The sequence below is a fragment of the Bemisia tabaci genome, chromosome 9 (assembly GCF_918797505.1).
Source record: "Bemisia tabaci chromosome 9, PGI_BMITA_v3".
NCBI lineage: Eukaryota > Metazoa > Arthropoda > Insecta > Hemiptera > Aleyrodidae > Bemisia > Bemisia tabaci.
The window spans coordinates 39967494-39987990 of record NC_092801.1 but is presented as its reverse complement, the minus strand read 5'-3'; the positions used below and the strand labels follow the sequence as shown (position 1 = coordinate 39987990).

The following is a 20497-nucleotide window of genomic DNA, read 5'->3' as shown; positions in this document are numbered from 1 at the left end:
TTCGCCTTGCTGTAAAAATAAACTTAATTATATTTTAAAAATTTCAATCATTTGAAAGGAGACAATTCGTGACTTTTTCCGATTACAATATTTTTATCCATGACGCTTGGCAACGTTTCATTGCTGCGAGCGCCATCTCTGATCCATGCGACGCAGCTTGTAACGTAAACATTGAAATGGAGGCTGGATTTTCCCTTTTGTGATTTGGTTTTTCCGAGATTTAATTCCTTTCAACCGCACAGACTTTCATTCGCGTAATTTGTCTAGTGTCTTCGACTTTTCGGTAATTACTGCTCGCCGACAGCGAGGCATTTCTTTCCTTATTTACGTTTCTTCGTTTCACCCTGGATCACGTTCGCTACTTGTCCTCAGACGATTTTAACTTTTTGCAAAATGTTATGTCCGATATTGAAAATTTTTTGTGCAATCCAGGCCAGTCCCAAGGGTAAGTATCCCAGTGACCTTTATTCAACCAATCTGGCTTACGTTTTACCCCTGTTCGGTCCTACAATAACCCCCAATTTACCATGAAATTCTTAGTCCAAAACTCTTATCTCCCATTTAATTTGAACTGCAAACACTACTCGATCAGTTTTCTTGTTGAGGGATTAACGCAATATCCAGCATCGTTACTGATCTTTTTTTTCACATTCTCTCTCTTCAAAACCAGGGGCAAATACCCCCCACTATTTTAATTCCAGAAGTAAGGTCAAATGAGTTCTTGGTAGTGGTCAGAACTTACTATAACCTTACAGCAAATGACCCATTTTGGTTGTGATATATTTGGAATAAGTATTTGTTGACTTGTCAAACAGCCTTGAAAATATTTTTCTGGGTTCGTGCTTCAGAATTTGAGGTTTACTTCTCTAAATCCTGCATCCACTTAATTTCTACCACTGAACTTGTAAGTAGAGATTTGGTAACTTGTATTGCATTATGTCCCTTGCCTGTTGCACCAAAGGGTTTTACAAATACCCATATGGAGATATCGTATCATTCCTGATAACTTGTTTTTACCATCTCATTAAATTGATGACTAGTCTCCCTTTTATCTCATGATGCAACAAACCTGATTTTCAAAAGTTGCGTTTTACATATTTGATAAATATTTTACTTATTCAGACGGAAATCCAGAGAGCTGCCTGATTTTCCCCCCACATCTTCATGCCTAGATTTTCCTAAATTAACTTTCATTAATTTTTCTGCAGAATGTCAATTAAAATGAGATGGTCTTTATGTTCTATTAAGATCGTCAGTATATCAAGCAAGATAAAGATATACTTAGTCCCATGGAATAATTTACGATCTTGGAGGAGATACGTCTCCTCCAAGATAATGTACTCTCCCTTACACTTGAAACTCTCATTTTCTAGATCCTCTGTCAAAATCTTGCATTTTTCATCTTAATTGGCATCTCAAGGCACTCTCAAAAAGCACTATATCATGAAATCGCATCAATTTTATAACAAAATCATTGAAGACGTAGGTATGTAGGAATCTCCTAAAAGATATGCCTTAGTATTGCACAACTTGGCTTACTAATTTGGTATTCAAGAAAGGAAAGAATAAACTTTGAAAAATTTTCTGCGCCTAAAATAATGATGTGTAGCAGTTCTTCTGAAGGATATCCGAGGTGGCTCCCGTACCTACTGGCTCCTTTTTCCATTTTTCACAATTCAGTAATCCCACTTACACTACTCACAAACATATTTTGCCATTATTTTAAAATGGCCAAAGCTTTTCGAGACTTTAGTAAACGTTTGTCAAAATGTTTTTATCGCCATGCTATCGATGTACATCTAATCAGCTTTCTCTTTCTTTTTTCACAGCATTTTATTATTTCCCCCGGTCAGTAAATATAGACGTTTTCTCATCCACAAATTAATCGAGGAGTCCTTTTCACGCCGCAACTTGCAGACTTTGTCAGTAGGCAAAGACTCTGGTCGAAGAACTGCTGTCTTCCTTCGCTCGCTTTTAAGGTAAGCATATCCTTTGAATTTATTTTGGCTGTTTATATTGTTACAGAATTTAAAGTAGACTGGATGTTTATGTCAACAGTAATAAGAGTTGCCGATAAAGAGAGAATGTTAGAAGGAAGGTTCAAGAGTCTGCAGCTAACAATCAGTCAGTGATCAGTGGGCAGTATAAGAAAGAGAATGAAGCTATGTCTACAGGAGGGTTTTTTTTTTTCAATATTCCGGAGTGTGGAACAATGTGCAAGCCCTAAGCTGGCCTTTGCCTTACATCCATCTTGGCCCAAATCTGGCAACAATGCTACCCTGTGCAGAACATTCATTACACAGCATGAAATACTGAAATATCATGGGAATTATTGACTGAACCATATGAATGGCAAACTTTGGAAATAGCGTTTCTCAATTGCTTCACTTAATTATGTTTGAATTTTTTTCTTTTTAAAATTTTTAAAGTTGCATAGCGAGTGAAGTAGGTAGTCGAGGAAAGTTATCATAGAGTACAGATCAGATCAGACTTTTGATTAAGTTGTTGCTCAAAGCAAGAATCATTAAGATAAAGACTAAAATGGAAGAACCTCTGATATTGCTTTTAGTATCAACTCTGACATAAGTGGTTTTTTTCTGGATATGGAACTTTATCAACCACTAATTTTTCGTTTTGATTTCATTCTTGTTCTTAACTAGACAGATTGATGGGAATTGGCCTAACTGCATTCTCTGTTGCCTAATTCACTCAGTTATTGAGTTACAGAGCTCTGTTTTCTTACAGAAACATTTTGCAGTGTGTACGTTTCCCCTGGTTTACCTGTAGAGAATATATTTTCAAAACTTCAAGCCAGAATGTTAAAAAATTATAGTGGAAGCAAAGTAGGCAACGTTTCATGTGTTAAGACTGAGTTCAGTTTAATCTATCCGATTATAAAGAATATCGATGGCCAAAGTCAGAAACCATGCATCTCCATTGTCATGTTTCAAAATTTCCGTTCCTACTTTATTTTTTTGACTAGAAATAAGCTACCTTTAAAGCACGAAATTGATACCAAATATCCTGCCAACACAGAAGAAAAATCAAGGAACTTTCCAAAAAATTCCATTGACTGGTTTTTGATAGAAAAAATCAAGTTCAACTGGAAGTCTGTAACGTTGCAAATGGAGGTACGTGGTTTTGCACTTTGGCCACCAATGCTCTCCTTTTATTCTTTTCTCATTTTTTTTTTTTGCCATTTTATAGAGCCGATTTTAAACCTCCAGAGAACTCACCTGTGCAGCAGCCTTGGCGGCAAAAAACCAAGCCGCTAACGGCACCAATGGTGAATAAAAATAATGACAAGAACAAAGCAAGAACTCCCTACGGCGGGATTTACAGGCCGCCCGCAGTACGGAGACTTCTTGACACAAGATCTGACCCAAAAAGTGAACCACAAGACGCAGACGCAGCTTGTGAGCCTCAGCAGCAAGAAAGAGCCTCATCGCAGCAAGAAATATGCACTGGAGATGTTGTAACTTCTAACAAAACTCAAACGCAACAACTTGCCGCAACACCACCAGTATTATGTTCCTCAGAAAAAAAGTGAGTTGATTTGACTATTCTGCATGAACTTTAATTTTCACAAGTATGTAAACAATTCTCACAAAGAGGTGCATAAAGTTTTTAGCCTTCTTGTTTTTTGAACCGGTTCTCCCATTTTAGAGACTCCTTTTTCCCCATAATTTATTCCAAACTATAACCTTTTTTTGGTCCCTAATTTACAAATTGCTGTAGTTTGGAAAACAACATGCAAATTTCATTGCATTCATATGAGAAATGTATGAATTTTACTGTTATTTTAACAATCTTGTGTGATGGCCGTCCAATTTTCACAGTCTTCCCATATTCTCACACGAGCAGCCACATGATCAGAATTGTGTGATCAGGAAGTTTCTGCACCGCTGTATGTATACATGCATAAACAAATTTACTTTAAACTGGAGTATCCGGATAATGTGTGAAAGATTCGTTTTTTGGAGAATGTAATGATTGTCAATGTGAGAGATGTTTTATTTGTGTGCAAGTTACTCAAGTGGGTTTTAAAACTTTTTGAAATGTATCATAGATGCTTATTAATTGAGTTCTAAAAGGTGAATTACTTTAAAATGTCTTCCAAAGTATAAAGTAAAGAATAAAATGCAAAATTAATTAAAGTTCTGCTTAGCTTTTTTCGTATGAATGTCCGCTCGTTGAAAAGTTGTTTTTTCGTAAGAATTTTCCCTTCAGTGTATTTTTGTTAGTGGTTTTAGACTTTTCTAAACCACTGAAGTCTTGCTAAATGTATTTTATTTTATTTTATTTTAAAATTCTCGTACGTAAAAGCTGCAATTACAGCCATTATACAGGTCAATAACAAATGAAAATATTACATATACAAGAACAACAATACAACAAATTAGCATGAAGCATAATCTTTTCGAAGCAGCTCATCAATACTATAAAACGCTTCTCGAAGTAGGTGCTGTTTTTGCTCCAACATGAAATGTACAGTATGTTGTTGAGCAAAGAGTAGTCCATTTTATTGGATCATGCAAACCCACTTGTATGTAAGTTCTTCAACCAAAATTAATGATGTTTATCTTTGTTCATATTTTTCCAGATCTGCACGCATCAAGCGGCCTGATCAGCAAGTATATGTTCCTCGAGCGAAAAGACTGTCCACTAAAGATGAGAGTTTGCCCATCACAGAACGGACAGACAAGAGTAATTCACAACCTCATACCAAAGTCTTCATCAGTGAAAAGCGCAGCTGTGTCAAAGTGCGGAAAAAGTCAGATCCTGACTCAGGAGGCACTGAAAACTCCCTAGAACCTCTAAACCAGGTTGAAAGTCCCGTGGAAGAGATTACTACTAATCTCAACTCAGAAACGTCCCTTTTAGATCTATCTTCAGAAATTTCGTCCGTAGAACCTTCATTCGTTTCACTCGATAGCTCTGTTTTCGAAACTAGTCATATATTAAGCGAGAGCTCAGAACTATTTGATGGCTCGTTCCAAACATGTCCTGAGGATAGTTATTCCGAAGCTGAAAAACGTTGCGAAGAAAATAGTCCTGCAATAATAATCGATCTGAGTGATGAATCACTTTCAGACACTCAGCAATGCAACGACCATGTAGATAAATTATCAGACTTCAGCAGTTCGCCAAGCTTAGAACCTATGCGTTCATCCCCTGAGGCTAGGGAAGTAGATAATATGGATGAAAGTTGTGAAAGCACTGATGTAAAAAGTAGTGAAATTAGTAGATTAATTGTTGAAGATACGGACACGCCTAATTCTAGTTTAGTGAGTTTCTCCTCTGACTCTGGGAGTCTAGCAATTTTAAATGAAAGTCTAGATTCGTCGAGTGCCCGAGTAATGGGTGTTTTGGATATCAGTGCGGAAAGCGAAGATAAGGACTCACCGATGAAGCGTATAATTCGAGAGAAAGCTTTGGCGAAATCTCCGGAGGCGGTGGCTGATGACTGGGAACTCTTGCTTAATGAGAGTGGGCAATTTTTGGATTCTTCCTTATTGAAGGAGGTGAGTAGAGATTTGTGACTTTTATTCTGCAACCCTTTGAGTTTTACTCAACGACTTACTCTTAGGATGACAGTTTCAAAAATACATGAAATAGTGAGGACTTACAAAAAAATATAATCATCGCAGAAAAGATCATTTTTTCAAGGGAAACGTCTTCATCTAAAAAACTTGTCAACTATGGGACTGGTGGATTGTGTGCAATAATAGGACAATAGACATTGCCTTGCTACATCAATTCAACTGTTGGAAATAAAGAAAGTCGAAACAAAAAATCTCAAACTCACAAAAACTAAATTAAAATTGCCTAATTTTTTAATTAAAATGGGCATTTTTAATTTAGTTTTGTGAGTTTGAGTTTTTTAGTTTTTACTTTCTTTATTTTCATTATTTAGCTCACAGTTTGTTACCTCGATTTCCTGTTTGTTTTGTTTCGTTTCGTTACTTTCGGTTTATTACTTTTTAGCTGTCGGATTCTGAGTAACTTTTTCCCCCCTTTGATATGATTTTTAGAACTAATCAATATGAACTTATTAATTTTTTCACAAAATTTAACATCAGGATAATAAAATTACAACCCTACAAAAAAGTTTTGCCTTTACCTCATTATCTTAAGGATCTCTTTAAAGTAATCAAAACAAACCAGCATTCACAATTAGTTTAAAAAGGAAGCCATTTCTTCCGCTATAGTTTCAAGGATCAGCAATCCTTTTCTTAGGGCCAAGAAACATGACATTATATTTTTCTTTCTTATTACTGATTAACTTTGTTTCTTCTTGTCTCAGTTGGAGGAAGCAGTCGGAAAAGTGAATATCTCACGGCCGTCATGCGACTACAAGGAGTTCCAGACAGTCGAGGAGCGAACAAGTGATGGGGAGTGTATCATAGAAATCTACGGGTTTTCATCAGAACTCAGGACCCACGATCTGATGAATATCTTCTCACCTCTTTGTGGAAAAAATTTTCAAATTGCCTGGGTGGATGACACACATGCTCTGGGCGTCTTCCCTAGCCCTCTAATGGGTTAGTCTACAATTTTCCTTTTCACTATTTTTCTGTCAAATAAAAGACTTAAGTTCTACCAGCAATTCATTCCAACATTCAGCAACTTTTGCAGTATAATTTGTTAAAACACAAGAGACACGCCTGAAAAATATTTTTAAAAATTGATACGTTTTGACTTAATGACAGTTATTTTTCATCGAATAATCTGACCGTGTAAAACAGAAAGGAACCAAGTTACATCAGCTATTGCCAAATTTAATTGGCTACTTTAATTTTTTACATGAAAACAGTTGTGCGGATTTTAGTGAATTTTCTCCATAGTATGAAGTAAATTCGTTAACATTTTTTAAGGGATCCGCACAAACGTTTTCTCGTAAAAAATTAAATTGCCCAGTTAAAATTGGCGTTACCTGATGTGGCCTTGGTTCCTTTCTGTTAAACGCGATCCAATTAGGAACAGCTAGACTAAATATAGACTGACCAATAGAAACGTCTATGATCCTAAAAATAGACATCGTTTTCTTTTTGAAACAATCTTGGACCAAATCTATCAATAAGTGTAGGGTGTTACAAGTGTCGTAAATATTTGTACCTAGTGTACTTTTTGGTTTATCCAAAACCTGAATTTTTCTCTGTTTACGTCTTGCATGGAGAAATCTTTGCTGTGCATATCATATTTCTCATGCAGTATATTTTTCATGGGGATGGAAAATAATTTTTTTCTTTCGGGAAAATAGTGTTTGAAACTAAATAATTATCAGTACACTTAACTTGTAAACCCTGCTACAAGTGTCAATTTCAGTGGCGTGGCATGAAGGATCGATTATCGATATCTCGCCATTTGAAGCTATGGTAAAGAATCGATTACTAAGGTGTTCGCTGCGAACACCCTCATAATCGATCATTTTTCATAGGTTTGAGTGGCGATTAAATCGATACATCGCAATTCACGCCACGCCACTGGTCAATTTTTAGGCAAATCTGAAGAATTTCAGTCGTAGATATGTAGAATCTGGATAATTAGAGTATGTTTTACCTTCTACTTTAAAGTAGTGTATACTTTAGTAGTAGTGAGCCAGTTGTCACTCAACCAAGTTTTCTCCCATTTTTTCAGCTGATGAATTACTGAGCACCGAGTTACCATTCGTTCGAACGAGACCTTTGAGTGAAGGGATCCCAGAGTCGAGGTTCAAGGCACGCAAACTTGTTCTTCCGCCAATGACAAGGCCAAAAACATGTCCAGCTCTTGCCCGCAGGCTCGTAACTGGCGCCCTTGGCTTGAGGCTTCCTACCTCAAAGCTGGAGAGAGAGGCTGAAAGAAAAGTTCTGAAGGAGGCTAGAGGTACTTTCCAACTATATAAATCGCTTATTTATAATTTTAGGAGCCAATCAGCTACTAAAATTTATCAATTTTTGGAGTTGATTGTGTTAACTATGTTCTGTTCATCTGAAATCTTCCGGCTAATACAAATAAGCCTAGATATTGATCTGGAAGCCAATTGAAGGGAGCAGAAAGATTAATCGACACAGTCTTTGATTCAAAGAAACAGATAGAGAGCATCTTGTCAAGAGCATTGCTCTTTCACTCCCCTTCAATGCATTTTATACTATCAAATGGACCGCATGTAACAGAAAGGAACCAAGCCACATCAGCTATTGCCAAATTTAACTGGCAATTTAATTTTTTACAAGAGAATCTTTGTGCAGATTCTTTTGAAAATGTCAAGGAATTTGGGCATTTTGGAGGAAATTCACTGAAATTTGCACGAAAATCTGCACAACCGTTTTCATATGAAAATTTTAATCGCCCAATTGAATTTGGCAATAGCTGATGTGGCTTAGTTCCTTTCTGTTTAACGCGATCCAGATATACCTTTTCTAGTTCTTCTACGCTTTTGAGCGGTTCGTCACTTTCTAAGGCTGAACTTCACTGAAATTTGTCAAGCCAAAAAAATTTTAAGCGTTTAATATCATACATCCATAGGTAGTCTCAAACGAAAACAGGCTGATGCTGAAATTTGAAAAGTAATAAAGCTACTCTAGGTTTCCAACTGAATCCAAAATCATGTCATGAAAAGTCAAAATCAAAGTCGACTCAGTAATGATTATTTCCACCAAGGATTAAAGGTTTCTTGCTGCAAATTTTGAAAAGATGTTTTTCGAATCATGAAACCAGTCCAAGAAGACATTTTTTCCCCCTTCGTCCAGCAAAACCTCAGGCCTCCTTACTTCTTACATTATAGGTACATGGTATTTTTCTTAATGTATATTGATCCTTATTAGACGATTGAATGAATTTGAATGTTCTTTGTTTGTTTATTTTCAGATAAAAAACGGCAAGAAGCAAAAATCCGAAAGGACATATGGGAAGGCAATTGATAACAGATATTAGCTACTTTTAAATATTTTGACAAGTTTATTTTTTTACTAAATTAATTAAATTTCTATATTTCTCAATGTTGTTTTTATATCATAGTTTGATTGATTCATGTTTTTATAAAGTGAAATAAATTTTTTGTTAGTTATGTGTCCAATTGTACCTCTGTTTTCAAAATTCACATAAAAATTATCGCAATAAAAAGTCGAGCATTAGTAGAAACCAGCACACCCGGTTTAAGCAACAACAACTGTCATTGCTTTTGCAATAATTTTTGTTCTTAATTTCAATTTAATTGTTTAATTTATATTTAGTACTGGTAAGTTCCTCCAAGTCAAACGCTCTTTAATTTAAGTGGAATTTTTAAGTCAACCTTTTTTAAGGGCCCGTCGAATTTTTCCCAAGAATAAAAAGCCTTCTAAGTGGAACTAACAATTTGGTCCCCATGCATTTTGACTTAGAGGAAGTTATCTGTACCTTCACTGATGGAAAGATTAGTCTGGAAAAAAAAATTGCATCCATAGAAGGATTATTTCTTATCTAAAAATAGCAAGTTCTCCTATAGAACCTTATCTCATTTTTCTTTTGATTATTATAGTCAATATTTTTTAGATTTCTGCCGTGCTGAGGGAGAACGCTGTATGAGCATTCGAGAGTTGCCAAATTTCCTTCGATAAATTGTTCAGTTTTGAGGAAAGTTAAGAATATTTTTCCTTGAAATTTTCAGGAACTTAAGGTGAAATTGCGAACAAGAGTATCTGAAAAATTAGAAAGAAAATAATTAGAAATAAGTAATTGAAAGAAATTAAATGTTGATTTAGCATTTATGCTGTCAAAAAGATGTCCGACAAGTTTCAAATGCTGATTTTACAGTTTAACGAATGCTAACATAACTACGCCCACTGCAACACGTACAAATTAAAATGTTATGTTAGCATTTTTGTATTGTAAAATCAGCATTTGAAACTTGTCGGACATTTTTTCAACAGTGTAAATGCTAAATCAACATTTAATTTTTTTCCGTCTGCGAGAAGCAAACCTAACGCTATGTTTCCAGAAACTTTATACCTGGTTGAGTTGTTGGGGATGAAGAGACGTCTGCTGTTACAGTTGTAGGTGGGCAATAAATCGGTAGGCGTTATTCTCTCGCTTTCATTACAGACACGCATTTGAAAAATCGCGGGTTTAATTTTTTCCGATTTTTAATCGCTTTTTTAAAAAATCAATGTTCCATTGATTTTGTAAAAAATCGTTTTTCCTTGATCGACTTCAATCGAATCTATCGATTTTTTTAAAAGATCGAATCGATTCGATAGATCGATTATTTGGGATATAACCTCAAAGTTATTACACGCGTTATTCGCTAAAGCTTGTCAGTGTTTGTAATTTTTGGCTTTATCATTCCCTTCGTCTGGATTTTTACAACCCATTTTTTTAACATGTAAATAGTTTCTTCGAATGCTTCATCATCATGAGTTTTAAAACTATTGGTGTCAAATTGGATGGTGTACCGACTGATATTGTAATTGGAAACTTTACGTAAGTTTACTTTGCTAGTTTGGTTGACTTAATTTTTGTCGATTTTCTTTGTGTCTCTCGACTCTTATCAATTTTATGATGGTAGACGAATATGCTTCTGTGTAGGTATCATCTGTAAATTAATAAGCTCCATTCCAAACAATGAGAATTAATATAACAGTCATGGTCTGTTGTTAAATGTTGAGATGATTGTTTTATTATGATATTCTCCTTGGTATATGAAGCAGAACAATGGTCAGAATTGCAAAGTGCACATCTCAACAAGGTCGATAGACCAAAGTCAGTCCGGTAGGAGAGTTGAGCGTGATAATCTCTGCAAATCGGGGGGTGAGAGCTGTCCGCGTTGTCAACAAATTTCCATGATTTGCTTGTCCCACTCTGCTGTTCCCCTGATTCGATTACATTGGTCTCATGCAAATCAGGAAAGAATTATGCAACAGGGAAGCATAAACGCAAATTAGGGAAACGGAGTGAAACAGCAAATCGCGGGAATCCGTCGCCAGATCGGAAAATTCCAAAGAATATTTTGCTAACGGTCCGATCTAGGTCTATCGACGTTGCATCTTACTTTGCATTGATTCAGGAATTATGGGCCGAAAGGAACAGACGCTGGTCTGACATTAAATTGCCTGTGCTCTGTATGTACAATACCTCCTTAATATCCTGATTCTTTCATGAATCAAGCTTCCTGGGGTTCCCTAGGTCTCCCTGATTTCATTCTTTCTCCCGTGAATCTTACTTAAGCATATTTCTGTTTCCTTCCGACTGATCTTACCATTATTTCACTGTTTCTTTTCGCTTTTCAATCATAAGCAGCATTAACATTATTGGTCCGCAACATAACGCAAGGTTAGAATCTTTCAGTATCAGATGCGAATCCTTTCCATGACCCTCATTATAGTTGAGTTTCTTCACGCTCCTAGCACTGTAAGAGATTGATTTATTCTTTCAGAAATAACATTTTCATTGTGCTAACACAAGTGAAAAAATTTGGATCCATCATCAGTGTAAAGCCAGAGGCATTTAAAACAGCAGAAGGACAGCAACAAGTGTACGACGTCAGGTATCTCACCTTTCATATTAACACTTTTTAGTTTCATTTTCTCTGACAAGGGGTTGCACGTGAAAAACGTAATGCTCTAGGAAAAGGGAAGGGTTGAGGAGAGCGCTATAGTCACCACTCATCGATTACTTACACCAAAAAAATCTGGCAGTAGAGTTCACACATTAAATCCTAAATTCTCGCCATTGGAGCTGTTGTTACTTACAGACCTTCAATCAGCAATCGATAGACATGCTTCATTTCAAGGGTGCCAGAAGAACCTGCTCCTAAGACCTGCAACTAGCAGCTAATTTAAGGCGAATTTTGGGCGCCAGAGATTTCATGAAGTTATTGCTGCATTCCCTCCCCCCTTCATTACATTAAAAAAAGAGGCAACTCAGACATTTTGTCATGAGGCACCCCAGAAATTCAGCTGTGAAAAAAAAATGCTGGATGGCAAGAAATTGTCAGCGCTTTTTTTATTTATACTATAAATAGAAGAAGAAAAAAAGTCGACTCTTTGAACACTCATGTGAAACCTAAACTTGTTTTATTGAATAAAGAACTATCTATCTACTCAGCTTTCCAGCAAAATTAACTCATTCTAAGTATAAAATGTAATAGGTACGCTGAAGAAGCTATGAGCGAAATCAATTTAAAGTATGAAAAGTTTACTTTCAACACTCTTGTGCTTACAAAATTGCATTTAGATGGCTGGATGCGTATTTCAATTGCAGTAAAAGTCTCCTAATACGTTTTATTTTATTCATGGAAAACTGATTTTTTACCTTGCAATTTTGTGTTTTTTTTTTCTTCTTTTTTATTCCTTTTTCGAGAACAAGTGAAGGAAATTTCAATAAAAACTGTTGGTTAGCTTTCCTCACAGAAAATAAACCATAAGCAGAGACTTATAGCATTGCAACATGATATATGTATCTGTCGACTTTAGCTATTGACTTGTGGTATGTCCTCATCAGACTCATGATTTTATTTCACGCAAAATGTTCCAGGAACCTATTAGGCCTTGAAAAAGAAAGTTCGCTAGTAGCAGCAAGATTTCTTGCGGAGCAGTTAGAAGTCCCCAAGCCAATTATCTTTTCAATCAGTCTCAAAGATGATAGTCCACGAGTACTGAAGAGCATTAAAAAAGTTCTGCTGGACAATAAATGTTGGTGATTTACTTCTGAAGGTAAGTTCTTGATGTTTGCATCAATTTTGTTGCCTAAAAACCTCTCCTGTAAATTACTGTTATGATTAATCTGCATTAGTCGTGGTTTAATAAATCCTAGTCCTAATTTTCTCAGGAAGGTATTACAGGTAGTGAGCAGGAGTTGCGCTAAAAATTGTCTTATTTGAACTTATTCCTCCTTCTTCCATTCTTTTTCCATTCCATTTTTAGTGTATTTTCCAAAGAAAATACATTGTTTTATAAAAAAAATCTCTAACTTAATATTAAGTGGAAACTTCGTTTGGAGGTCTGGGACGTAGACAATTTTGCAGTCAGGGAAAAAAAGGCAATTGAAAAGAGTAAAAACTTAAAGAAATTAGGTCTTAATTTAATGCATAATTAGAAACAAAAGACCCTCCACTGGCCTCTTGGCGACAGGTGGAAGCTTTTACTTTCGGCGATTCATCAATTCCTAATGGAAAATTATAAGGGAGCAACAGTCATCACCCTAATTTCGGCTTTTGACTTACCTACATGGTTGATGATGAGCTTTGGATGACGTCATGAGCCAAACAAGTTTCCCAAACTTCGGCCATTTTCGGCTTGTTTGCAAAACGAAACTGCCAAAACGTTGAAATTCAACCATGCAGGCAAGTCAACAGTTGAATGCTGAAGTCCTGAAAGTAAAAGCTTCCACCATGGCCAAGATACTAGTGGAGGATCTCTTGTCTCTGTTCATGATATATATATTCCATTGAATTCACAGAAATTGTTGAATTGTTGTCAAAAAATTTCCAGGGTGGGAATGTTAGGTGATCAGATTACAATTTTTTGAAGAGTTCATCTTTCAGTCGGAGAATTTTACCATGGGTGTCAAGGAAGGATTAAATGTGTGCCATATTATCGAAATACAGCCCTCGATTAGTTCAAAAATAAATCATAAGCTCATTTATTTGTTTCGGACCAAGACGATGAAAATCTCATTCGGTCACTTTGTAATTGCTCCCTACTTTTTGAAAATCAAACGTCATGTGTGCTTCCTCCTTTCAGAACCAAATAATGAAGGTCTCATTCGGGCAGCTTGTGATGGGTCCACCCGGAAGTGGCAAGACCACATATTGCGAGGCAATGTCTAAGCTGTTGCTGGATATCGGGAGGAAAGTAGCTGTTGTCAACTTAGGTAGGTACAGGATTGGAGAGAATTTTTTCAGTTTGGTTAGTTTCGTTTTTTTTTTTTTTTTTTTTTTTTGGAAGTCAAATGGATCGATCCAAGTTTTGGATTGGGTACCACCTGGGGAGAGGCGACGGGGACGTCCCGTAAAGGGTTGGCGGCAGGGCGTTGACGACGAGATGTTGCGGTGTCAGTTGCCCGAGAACCTCTGGGAAGACAGGCATATGTGGCGTTTGGGTGTCGTAGAACGCCAGAGTGCGTTGTAAAGCGACTTCATATATATATATAAATGGATCGATCCACCTACCCTCTAACTTTTAATTTTCTTTGTTTTTTGGTTTTCTCTTACATCTCTGCCTCCCGAAAAGCTCTTTTAAGCTCTAGTTGTGCATTCTTATAGGAGTTTTAGCATCTCAAGAATCCTTTTTTTTCGTTTTTATTCAAACACCGAGTTCTCAATTTTAAAATGTAGAAACTCTTAAGATGTAGTAAGTAGGTAAAAAGTAAAAATGACAAAAGTTTTGTCAGAATTAATGCTGTTTTGGATTGCATATTTGACTTGTATTTCTCATCACTCTAGATCCAGCCAATGATAACATGAATTACAAAGCAAGTATAGATATTGCTGAGCTGGTAACCGTGGAAGATACAATGCAGTATTTGAATCTCGGGCCGAATGGAGGCCTTGTTTACTGTATAGAGTATTTAGAAAAAAATTTGAAGTGGCTCTTGGATAGTTTGAAGAAATTTGAAGGCTACTATTTCATTTTTGATTGTCCTGGTCAGGTGAGTTGTGCATTTTCTTTGAACGTTTATCTTTGTAAAGTAAGTAATATCATCGATTGATGAAATACTTTAGTAAACATAAATTTTTTTTCATAAACAAAATTGGTAGTTCAATAAAAAATAACGGATAAAATTAGTCTGTTGGGTAGTCACAGAACTGCCGAATATGTATCTCAGTTGTAGTGTTTGAAAATCTGTAAGTACAGAAATGGCCCTATCATCTGACTACCAATTACCCGACACTTTGGTAATCCAACATAGTCAGAATTGTTTTTGGTCTCAGAGAACACAATGAAAACTGGTTTTTTGGGCAAAATTAAATGAATCTATGGTTTATTTTAACATCAAATGCCAATGCTCTACAAATACGATAGAAAATTAGCCAAGCTTTTGCTTTGTAGTCACAAACAAAGCCTTAAACAGCATTTTTTTTTCTGTATTTTTTCCGAGGTTTTGATCATCCAAATTTTTCGAAATTTAATAAGGCCCTTGCCCCAAATTTTCAAATAATCGGGACATCGCTGCATATGTTTTATTTTCTTCCAGGAAAAATGATCAAACTTATTCATTGCAACTGTGTGTGCAGAATGGGTGTAAAAAATTCGCAGAAGATTTCAACAAAAACGTTTGGTTAGTTTTCCTTTATAAAAGTAAAACATGAACTAGGACTTACAGCTTTGCAATTTGAGGTATACATTTTTCGACTTCAGCCATCAATATACTTACTAGCTGTCAACTTATTTTCTACCATTTAAAAATTATATCTTTAAGTTAGCTTAGTAGCTTTTCTTGTATAAATTAGTTTTTTGCAACTTTTTCTACTCCAATTTTTCAGGTAGAGCTTTATACACATCATGATTCTATGAAGAAAATAATGCAGTCATTATCAGAACAGAATTTCCGGCTCTGTGCTGTCCATTTAGTCGATTCGCATTACTGCAGTGATCCAGGTACATGATTTATCTTCAAATTGACCAGAAAAAAATGAAAGCACAATAAATTTTGACAGTGTAATTGCAGGAACATGTATTTTGTTTGCAGTGTCTCACAGTCTCGGCTTAAATTTTATTTTCTTGAAGGAGGACAAATTAACACAATTGTTTCAAATTTTCATTAATTATTCTTTTTGAAGATAAGAAAAAACTGGGAAGTATTCAAATTATAATGCCGAGTATTTTTCCATTTAAAAAATCTAGTAGGTATAAGAGGAAGACTGCAGCATTGCAAACTGAGATATGCATTGTTCAGTTTCACAGTCGATGTATGCCGCAAGGCAAATGCAATCATTTCTTCACTAACTGAACCTGATTGCAAACAAAGTAAGATATTGGAAACAAAGTGCCACCATGCTTGTTAAGAAAAAAAACTAAAATTGAATGAAGCAAAAAAAAAAGTCACAAGGTCACAAACAAAAACAAGGAAGGTCATCCAATGATGAAGTGTATGTAGTTCATATCTCAGAAACTAAAAATGGGAGTTATAAATCTGTGGAAATTACAGGATTTCCTATACTTTGAGCTCTTGTTTGAAGAGATTAAATTTATTTAACTTGGATCTGCGGTTTACAAGAAAAGCGATGATGATGAAAATTTCTATTTTATAAAAAGATATTTGGCAAAGTCTAAAAGCTCACACACAGCATTTTTCCTCAGGACCTTAGTAAAAACAATCATAGGTGCATAATTTTTTTTTATTTTTTTTTATTTTTTATTTTTTTTTGTTTGGAATTATGAATAAGAAGCTCCTTTTAACTGCTTCCAGGCAAATTCATATCGGGACTCCTCATGTCGCTATCAGCCATGCTACAAATGGAGCTTCCGCATGTGAATATTTTGTCAAAAATTGATATGATATCTAAGCATGAAAAGAAACTGGCTTTTGGCGTGGACTATTACATGGAAGTCCTCGATCTTTCCTACCTTTTAGATGCGCTGCAAGATGATCCCTTCACCAAAAAGTAAGTGAAAATACTGAGCTATTACTGGCTTAAATCAATGGGTCGCTACACAATGTCTGAATCAAAAACCATGTTTTCTCTTCCAAATGTTGAGTAGGAAATGATTCACACAACAACAAATTCGGAAATCAAGTCCTGAACGAGATGTCAGAACTGATAGTAACAAGTCTTTTGAACACAGATCAAATGGTAATTGATTATAGAAATGATACCATTTGTACTTTTGCCATTTGATCAGTGTTATTGGTAAATTCATATATCTTGTTTAGTAGTTTATTTCCGCTCTTCCTATTGCATCTTTTCCTTTTGAAATTTTCAAAAGAGAAAATGTTACACAGTGCTTTGATTCGTACCCTGTCTAGAGGTCAATTACAATAGTTCAGAAAGTTTTGGCACTAGTTGTATTATTTCGTTGGTTTTGTCCAACTCAGAAATATGTCCCTCAGTTATCCAAAGAAGTAATTACTTTTCTATTTCAGTTCAAAAATAAATTCCGACAGTTTTCAAAGAGAGACATTAATAAAGTTGCTTATTACTCCTTTATTTTTTCTTATGGGTGTAAAATTATTGATTCAGTTTATTCATTACACTGAATGCCCAATAGTACAATAGGCCGAAGCCAATGAAAGCTTTCTTTTTTTCCTCTTTTACTTTTTTACTGAGCCAGCTATTTGTAAAAAGTTTACCCTATAGTTGCCATCGTACATTGGAAAAGTTTCAGTCAGCAATTTTTCCTAGTTATTTTTTCAATTTTTTTAGTATGTTTGAAAATAATTTAATTTAATGAAGATGGATAATTTTTTTTAAATTTTCTAGGTACAAGAAACTAAACGAAGCATTTGTCTCGATAGTTGAAGACTTCAGTCTGGTTTCATTTGTCCCTCTGAATATCAAAGACAAAAGCACAGTAGTACGAGTGAAAAACAGCATCGACAAGGCAAATGGCTATGTTTATGGGCACGGTGAGGAAAGGAACGTCCAAACGTTGCTTGCATGTGCAGTCGGAGCAGAAACAGAGCAAGATCGGATTGGAACTTTTGTTGATCGTTACAATGATGAATCAGAAATGGTACTTGATAAGTCTTGAGGAATTATCAAGTGTTGAAGGTTTTCAGAATTGAGTATTGATGACCATTTTGTGAATTCTAATTCTAATCAATTCTGAAACTTTTCGCCCAGATTACTATGAGTCATTAAAGTCAGTCCCAGAAGTTGGTACATTGGGAAGTGTTGTCAAAAGATAAACTTTTTGATTGAGGGGTGTTGCAAATGAAACATTAAAGCAACAATAATGACATAAATCAATTTCTTGTTTAGCTGACTTATTTCAGACCAAGCTATGTAAGAGAATTTATATCGGAACCGAAGTATGATCCTAATTGCCTCTTTGTCTCATTACTTGTTCATTCTTCAAAAACTTTTTTGAATTCTCGTAACTGATTTTTTTTTTTTTTTTAGAAGACATATTTATAAATTACCTCCTCTATTTTTTTCCTCAAGAATTAAAACTTTTTATGCAACTCAAAAAATGTAACAGTGGAGTCATTGACTGTACTGTGTCACTCGGGTAGTTTTACTTAGGCAACACTTTGCGGCTCTTTCTGTTATTCTAATAGATTAGAATAAATATTTATAAGCCCTCCTAAAATGATTGAATACATTTTTTTAACAAGATAATTATTGATGCCTCAGGTGTAAGAATACCTGTTTGCAAATGTTTTTCTCCATTTTCTGTACTGTTGGAGAATTTTATCAATACCTTCATTCTTAAAAATTTGTTTTGACCTCCTTTACGTACCTCCCTGAGTTAACTCCTTGAAAGCATGGAACAGTCTTAGAAGCGTCAGAGAATTACCCTTGAAAAAAAAGAATTCAGACAGAATCATCAAAATATAGAAATGCAGGTGAAAATATGGTACCTACTTTCAGCTGTTATCAATCGTTCATAATATAAAACCTGCAGAAAAAATTAACTTCTGAATCAAGCATCAGCGTACAGGGGAAAAAATTGAAGCTGTGATCTATCATGTTAACTTTTCTCAAAATTAACGTTAAGAAATTTTCTTTTGTACCTTGAACTCTATACCTTGTCAGTACTTACTGAATTAACTAATAAATTTTTATTTTATCAATAACGCTGTTTAGTTCTCTCTGCCATATTCGATCATAGAAACACTTAATTTATTATCCCTCCTACAAAATCTGTACCAACCTTTCTTTTTAGGATAGACTTGTGGGCCCACTCGCCTCTTCCTATATCACTGAACTCATCAATTGAAAAAAAGTATCGGTTATAACAGCTTATTCTTTTTTTTATTGAGTCGAAAATCCCTTGACCTTATGGATCAATCCAAGAATATATTTGCAAATTCAACAACAAACCGAAGCTTAATCCATTGTTGAAAATTTGTTTTTCAACAGCATAAATTCTGAAACCAAATTTTATTGTCTCATTAAAGTTGCATGCAATTATTCATTCAGTTGGTGTCACTGGTCGGTGGTGTTTGCGAAAACTTAAATTTGATGACATATCAAAGTTTTCACCCAACTTTCGTACTATTTTTTAATCTTGTATCCTTGTGTGCGTGCCACACAACCAAATAAAATTGATTCAGTTTTGACTTTTGACTGAAATATTGTAATTCGATTGTGTAAATTCTACTCAGGGCTTCGGATACACTAGCGAAGGAATAGCTGTTTATTTAAAGTTAGAGCCTTGTCCTGAAAAAGAAGAGGAATTTACTTTTCCGATGACCAATCATACTCTTCTTTGTTTTACATTTACTTTGCATATAATTCTATTTTTCTAGAACTCCTCATACTAACTAAGCGAATCTACCTATTTCTTGAAATTTATTTTGAAAACTATTTTAATAGTTGCCTTTATCTTTGAATTTCTTCGCATATCAAGACATAGGTGGGAAAGTTGAAAGAACAGATCTTTTGGTTTCAAGGTCTCCAGTAAATACCAATATTTATTACAGGAACAAAAAAATAAAAACCCAGATAAATTTCAGTAGCACATTTCAGCGAGACACAAAGCTTGTCTATTTGAATTTACCCGCCTATTTTTCGCAACAGGTTACCATTCAAGTCATGAAATTTCCCTCCTTCAATTCACTCGGAATAATTTAAGTCGTCATATTCAATTTTTGAATTAGTCCATGTAACAACTATAATTTCTCTTCACTAAATTCTTATTTATTTAAAGTTAGTGTAAATACATAAATTTGTCATGAATTTTATCAAAGTATCAACAAAAAATTCCGAACATTGTGGCTGCTAGGTTGCCGTATTGGGGATGTTTTTGTGCGATTTTCCGTGAAAGAATTTGGCAAGTGACGATGGCAGCTGATGCTGATAGTTTTATCATCAAGATTGGTACATTTGCAACCTTTCCTGTATTTCTTTTCGATTGTATGTTAACAAATTAGTAGTTCCACAGTTTTTTTCACCTATATTCGGCTGTTAGTTTCTTATCGCGATGTGTGTCGTGTTATCTTCAAACGATGGTTGCTGAAACGGATTGTTGACGAAAATGTGTGACCGTGGATAAAATGGCGCTTGTTATTCCAAATTTGCTGAAGGCCTAGGCCTCTTTCGTAAATACAATGTGAAATTTTCGCGTGTGAATCAGTGAAACTTTGTGAATAAATATCTGTGTGTTTTTTTCGTGTTTTCGTTTTATTTTCTAGTGCATCATCATGGCTAATAACCCGCGAAAGTTCATCGAAAAAATTGCTCTCCACAATCAGAAACAATTAGAAGAAACTGCAGAATTTGAGAAAATTATGCGGGAAGTCTCAGCTGCGACTCGAAGCGAGGTAATAATCTTCACTCTTTTATATTAATCCTACCTTTTCGCTGTGCACAATGTGTGAAAGTATGGATAGTGGGGACAAGTTCATAATTCTTCCCGATACCTGCAAG

General features: G+C 35.2%; 2 protein-coding genes across 4 annotated transcripts in view; both read left to right on the top strand.

The window, feature by feature from the left end:
* The first annotated feature begins 146 nt into the window (after window positions 1-146).
* On the top strand, window positions 147-9056 carry LOC109033340 (uncharacterized). Of its 3 annotated transcripts, none has more exons than XM_019045919.2 (7): window positions 147-445; window positions 1830-1979; window positions 3208-3546; window positions 4604-5525; window positions 6308-6545; window positions 7642-7869; window positions 8854-9056. In XM_019045919.2, exons 1-7 carry the CDS (start codon window positions 399-401, stop codon window positions 8904-8906), a joined length of 1977 nt encoding a protein of 658 aa, XP_018901464.2. In that variant the 5' UTR covers window positions 147-398; the 3' UTR covers window positions 8907-9056. The 3 variants fall into 3 exon arrangements, with proteins under 3 accessions (XP_018901464.2, XP_072160783.1, XP_018901465.2); XM_072304682.1 differs by lacking the exon at window positions 147-445 and adding an exon at window positions 753-904; XM_019045920.2 differs by lacking the exons at window positions 147-445; window positions 1830-1979 and adding an exon at window positions 2695-2843.
* A 1183-nt stretch (window positions 9057-10239) lies between these two features.
* LOC109033346 (GPN-loop GTPase 2) overlaps window positions 10240-20497 on the top strand; it is a 50137-nt gene continuing 39879 nt past the window's right edge. Inside the window, exons 1-8 of the mRNA XM_019045925.2 lie at window positions 10240-10443; window positions 11396-11506; window positions 12496-12674; window positions 13704-13833; window positions 14405-14610; window positions 15446-15560; window positions 16372-16567; window positions 17384-20391. Coding sequence (XP_018901470.1) covers window positions 13713-13833; window positions 14405-14610; window positions 15446-15560; window positions 16372-16567; window positions 17384-17654 — 909 coding nt within the window. The 5' untranslated portion in view covers window positions 10240-10443; window positions 11396-11506; window positions 12496-12674; window positions 13704-13712 and the 3' untranslated portion in view covers window positions 17655-20391. The remainder of the gene's footprint in view (window positions 10444-11395; window positions 11507-12495; window positions 12675-13703; window positions 13834-14404; window positions 14611-15445; window positions 15561-16371; window positions 16568-17383; window positions 20392-20497) is intronic.